Source organism: Malus domestica, chromosome 02 (genome assembly GCF_042453785.1).
Source record: "Malus domestica chromosome 02, GDT2T_hap1".
Classification (NCBI taxonomy): Eukaryota; Viridiplantae; Streptophyta; class Magnoliopsida; order Rosales; family Rosaceae; genus Malus; species Malus domestica.
Window position 1 is genome coordinate 16,322,698 of NC_091662.1, and position 5,812 is coordinate 16,328,509.

General features: G+C 39.3%; 1 protein-coding gene across 1 annotated transcript; it reads left to right on the forward strand.

The window, feature by feature from the left end:
* The first annotated feature begins 493 nt into the window (after window positions 1–493).
* LOC103407167 (probable N-acetyltransferase HLS1) lies at window positions 494–2,513 on the forward strand. The gene is made up of 3 exons (XM_008346120.4): window positions 494–855; window positions 984–1,180; window positions 1,366–2,513. Exons 1-3 carry the CDS (start codon window positions 667–669, stop codon window positions 2,228–2,230), a joined length of 1,251 nt encoding a protein of 416 aa, XP_008344342.2. The 5' UTR covers window positions 494–666; the 3' UTR covers window positions 2,231–2,513.
* The last annotated feature ends 3,299 nt before the right edge of the window (window positions 2,514–5,812 follow it).

A 5,812-nucleotide genomic window follows, 5' to 3' on the forward strand; every position in this document is an offset into this window, starting at 1 on the left:
AGCAGCACCGAATTTAACAAAGCTTTCTGCCTTTTGTGCCTTTTGTTAATTTAATAAAATCCAAAAAGTAGAACAAAAAAAAAAAAGAGATGGTGGAGAGATGAAATTCTATAGAGAGAGAGAGAGAGAGAGAGAGAGAGAGAGAGAGAGAGAGGGAAATAGGGTAAAGGAAAAGCCCAAAAAATCAGGTATTTAAAGGGAAGGGGAATGGGAAGGGTACTTGTATCTCCACAATCATGCACTAAAAACGGCCCTCTCTCTCTCTCTCCTCTTCCGAGTTCCATCCCAATTCCAAAAACAAATTCCCAACTTTTCGTTTTTCAGATTAATTTCCGAAATCTAACTTTAAATTAGTGGGGATTTTCCGAAATGTAATTCTAAATTATGGGGGATTTGTTTTTAATGTTTTGGAGGATTTTAAGTGGGGCCCGCAGAAACCTGAAGCCTATATATGGTATTGTGATGATGGAGGTGAGATATACAGCTACTCTGCTTACCCTTTCTTGCTTACAACTCACGTTATTTCCGCTCTCTCACTCCCCCTATATAAACACACACCTTCTTCTTCCCCTTCCCTTCACCTCCGTCATGAAAAACTCCGGTGCGCCGAGTAACTAATCCGGACGACTTCGTTCTGATATACGCACCCCAATTCGATCATTAAATATGGGTGAGGATAACGGAAGGGTTTTTAGTTTAGTGGTGAGGGAGTTCGACCCGAGCAAGGACTGCGAAATGGTACAAAACGTCGAGAGGCGGTGCGAGGTCGGTCCCAGCGGCGGACTCTCCATATTTACCGACCTCCTCGGCGACCCGATTTGCAGGGTCCGCCACTCTCCTGCCTATCTCATGCTGGTATGTAATAACAAACAACCGGCCAACCGTATTTCATCAACTTCTTTTCTTCCCAAAAATTAAACAAAGAATTGATTGGTTTAACTTAGTTTACAAATATTTGGTGCTGATTATTTGAGTTTTTGTAGGTGGCAGAGCTGGTGGGGGAGGACAAAGACAAGGAGATAGTGGGGATGATAAGAGGTTGCATCAAAACCGTTGCATGCGGCAAGAAACTCTCTAGAAATGGTAAAAACGTTACCGCTGATGATGTCACTCTCAAGCCCCTCCCTGTTTACACCAAACTCGCCTACATCTTGGGCCTCCGTGTCTCTCCTTTTCACAGGTACACTACTTACCACTCTACACACCCACCTATTTTTTCGCCCCACCCGACTTAGATAGACCAGATACACAATTACAATAACGTCATATTATAACGTTCCAAAGTGACATTGTGTTACTGATGGCGGGTGTGCCTATTTTTTTAAATATTTATTTATTTATTTATTTATTTTTATTCTGTTACAGGAGGATGGGAATAGGGTTAAAGCTAGTGCAGAGAGTGGAGGAGTGGTTTCGAGAAAATGGGGCGGAGTATTCGTACATGGCCACCGAGAACGACAACCAAGCCTCCGTCAACCTCTTCGTCGACAAATGCGGCTACGCCAAGTTCCGTACGCCCACCATCCTCGTCAACCCGGTCTACGCCCACAGGGTCAAGCTCTCCTCCCGCGTCACCGTCATCCACCTGTCCCCCTCCGACTCTGAGGCACTCTACCGCCGCCGGTTCTCCACTACAGAGTTCTTCCCCCGCGACATTGACTCCGTCCTCAGCAACCGCCTCAGCCTCGGCACTTTCCTAGCCGTGCCGCGTGGAAGCGTGACGGCGGAGACGTGGCCCGGCGCGGATCACTTTTTGGCTGACCCGCCCGAGTCCTGGGCCGTCCTCAGCGTATGGAACTCAAAGGACGTTTTCACGTTGGAGGTCAAAGGCGTGTCGCTCGTGAAACGCATGCTCGCGAAGACGACGAGGTTGGTGGATCGGGCCCTTCCGTGGATGCAGCTGCCGTCGGTGCCGGACATTTTCAGGCCGTTCGGGGTCCACTTCTTGTACGGGCTCGGAGGGGAGGGCCCACTCGCGGCGAAGTTCGTGAAGGCGCTGTGCGGCCACGCGCACAACTTGGCGAAAGAGCGCGGGTGCGGGGTTGTGGCGACGGAGGTGTCGAGCCGGGAGCCGCTTAGGTTAGGAATCCCGCACTGGAAGAGTCTGTCGTGCGCCGAGGATTTGTGGTGCATCAAGCGGCTAGGGGAAGACTACGGTGACGGCTCTGTCGGTGACTGGACTAAGTCGCCACCCGGCATGTCTATTTTTGTCGACCCCAGAGAAATATAATTCCGTAAAGAATCCAAATTAGTTTCCAACTTTTATCCTTTTATTTTTTTTTTCAATTTTATTTTGGGTTTTAAATTTTGGGGTTGCCATTGTAACATCCCTGTGGCCCTAGGTCGGTAGACTAAGCAAATGTTGGGGGTGGGAATAGAAGAGATGAAGGAAGAGGAAAGGATACGGGGTTTTTTTGAGTTGTAAAATGGAATATGCAATCCCCTCAACTTTGTATTTTCCTTTTGTTAGCCAATGTATCTTTTTTGTAAATTGATGTGGCTTTTTAGATCCTCTTCTGGCCAAACGCAGCCTTTGGTTTCTTGTGGGGTTCATTTATCTTTTCTGGGTTTTGCTTTACCAACTTTCCAAAACAACAATTCTCTTCAATCTCCAAAAATGCGATTCAGAACAGAATTGATTTCGACACACTTTATTCTTATTTTTTGTTATCGTTAAATCAAATAAAATAAAAAAATTAACGAGTAAAAACAAAGTGTGCATAAAGAGAAAATCCAAAAGTGGGTAGAGTCGTTTATCAACGAGGAAATCTTAGGCTATGTGACCCTTGTTGGAATATCCCTCTTCAATTTGTGCATGCAAAAGAAAAATTGGGAAAGCATATAAGCATAACTAAAGCTTTTTCCCAAATCACTTTTGGAGAGTTGATTATACCATATCATTTGTCCTTGATTATATGCTAGGTAGGAGAAGGGGGTCCTTTTTCCTAATTCTCTTTTTCGTTAATTATGTTCTAATTATTTAGTATCTTTCCGGTTAAGGGTAGTGGGAATATTATCAACATTGTGATATTGACTAGACTCTAAATTTATGGGACGTATTAGTACTAATGTCACATTCATATTCACTTGTATGACAAGATGCACATATCATATAACTTAACAAACATTTATATATAAATAGGGACGAATTCATGGACCATTTTTTTACTTAACTGTTGATGTAGGTTTTTGTGGGATCCACTTTGTAATATATTTTAATGATCCAAACTATTCATCTTTTAGGCCTTCCCCCAAAGATCATGTCTACAAACAATCACTCAAATTTAAATCCATATGATCGTTGGATTAAGGGTGAGTTTCTTGGTAGAACCGTATTCATACACTTTTTTCATTGCAAATGAATGTCTTAATGGTTTTCGGTTTGTCTAATTTTATGCAAGGATAAACATGAATGATGTACTAAAAAATAGGTGATTAGGATCGATAACCTACATTACGAAGTAGGACCCACAAAAACATGTACAAAATTGTGTAAAAAAATAGTGCCACCAATTCGTCCCTATATAAATAAATAAAATAATATATATATATATATATATATTAAGCTAGCAGGCTTTTGAACAGTGATTTTTGGTGTCACATGCTTCACCAAAAAAAAATTGGACATAAATGCCCCTCAAACAAAAAACTTGAAAAGCAGTCCAAAATAATGCATCAAATGTGGCAAGGGTATTTTCGTCAATTTAACAGTGTTTTTAATAATTAATTTTTGTGTGCAGTTTTTTATTTATTTATTAGTATCTCACAATAGGCTAGCAATAATGTGATTCAATCAGTTGTTCATTAAATATTATTTTCTCTATTTTTAAATACGTTCAAAATATTTTAAGAGGCGTGTAATGCAGGGTTATAAAAAGTATTTTGCACGCGCATAATAATGTACTTAAATTAGTTGTCAAATGATTTTTTTTTTTTAACAAACAATATTATTTGACTTTCCTTTAGTCAATTCACGCATATAAATACATTTAAAATGTGTAAATCACACGTAGCATGCCGCAATTCAAAAAATATCTTATGTACCCGTGTGAGCACGTGCATGAAAGCTAGTGTATATATATGATTAGTACCGTAGTAGTAATAGTAGTACACTAGTCTATGTGCGGATGAACTTTCAACTTTGTGGTTCGGTGGTGTCGGGGAATTCTTTTTTCTTTCTTTTGGGTTGGTGGTTGTATTTGCTTTTGCATAATGATGATGATGAAACCGATGTTTACTTGCTACGTGGGTTTTGCATATTTGCACCAAAAAGAACGAGAGCAATGCAAGCTACATATAAATGGAGAAAGGTAAAAAGAAAGTTTTCTCTAGGTCACCGTCACCTTATGTAACCAATTCATTCATGTTAGCACGTGGGTTTATTTATAGATATTGTAGCTTAAAACGTAAATATGATTTGTATGCTTATATTATAACACATGAACTAAAAACTCTACATAATGGTGTGAGAGCTAAATTTTTTGCAAAGTACGATCAAGTGGTGTGTGTGAGTGTTTCTTTTTCTGTTCTTGTTCCTCGTCCTTTCCTCCATAAGCATTAAGCAGCCATCGCTTTACCTTCTCGTTATGGTGCTTCTCATTTGGACTTTGGGACATCTTGGTGGGTGCATATTATGCCTTGGATTAGGACGTTTTCTATTGAAACTTCAATTATTGCTGGAGTTTTGAGACTCCTAGTGTCCCACATTGGGGAACTTTTAGTTCCCATCACCATTTATATAGTTCTAGTCCTTTGTCCTCGTAATTAGAACTTGGACAATTTGAAAATGGATTGAAGGCTTGGGTCTTATGGTTGTGTGGATTAGGTTTGTATAAATTAGCTTAATACAATTAATATTAATTAATCAAGACAAGGGCCTTGGGGCACTTGGGGCCTAGGAAGTAAAAATTAATCCAAGTTCATTAATTTTAATTTCGGATTAAGTTTTTTAATTAACATATTAATTAAGAAATGTTTGATTAAGAGACACGGCTCTTACAAAGAGTTATGTGTTTTCAAATACACTCAACAGGTAATTGAAAAGGTATGAAACAACCTATATATTTGCAACCACAATTTCCAAATAGGATCATCTTTTTCTTCCTCTTTCTCTTCCGCACAAAAATTTCCAGAGAGTAAACACACAAAACAATTCGCTAGAATTCTATAATCTAGTGCGGGTTATAGAATTAGGTAGTTGTACCCTAGTCAAGCAGACGTTGTAGAACTACAAGCACAAGAGTGGGACGAAAATACTGTTCGAATGACATAACTTTTGTGCTAGCCTCTACCTGTGGTTAATCAAGTTAGTATCAATTTAATTATTGTATTTATTCATGTTATTTCATTCTGTATAGCAAGTATTTTTTGTCAATAAAGTATTTCAAGTTCTGTTATTTCTATTATTTTTATTTATTTCTGAATTGTTCTCCAACAATCTTCGAACAGTATGGAACAATCAAGAACTAAACCTTATTCTGAAAAGCCAGAGAAAAGGGTGGAGACTTCAAAAGATGGCATGAGAAAACGTTGTTTTACTTGACAACTTTGAATCTGGCTAATGTCATGCGTGAGACTGTGCCTAGTGCAAAAGGATATGATATTCATGTAGAAATTTTGAGGGCTATAGATGCCTGGAATCATAATGATTTCCTCCACATAAATTATATTCTCAATGCAAGATGATTTGTTGTATGATGTCTATGTGGTATGCAAGACACACAAGGAACTTTGGGAATCACTTGAGAAAAAATATAAAACCGAGGATGCTGGTTCAAAGAAATGTGTCGTAGGCAAATTTTTGGACTACAAA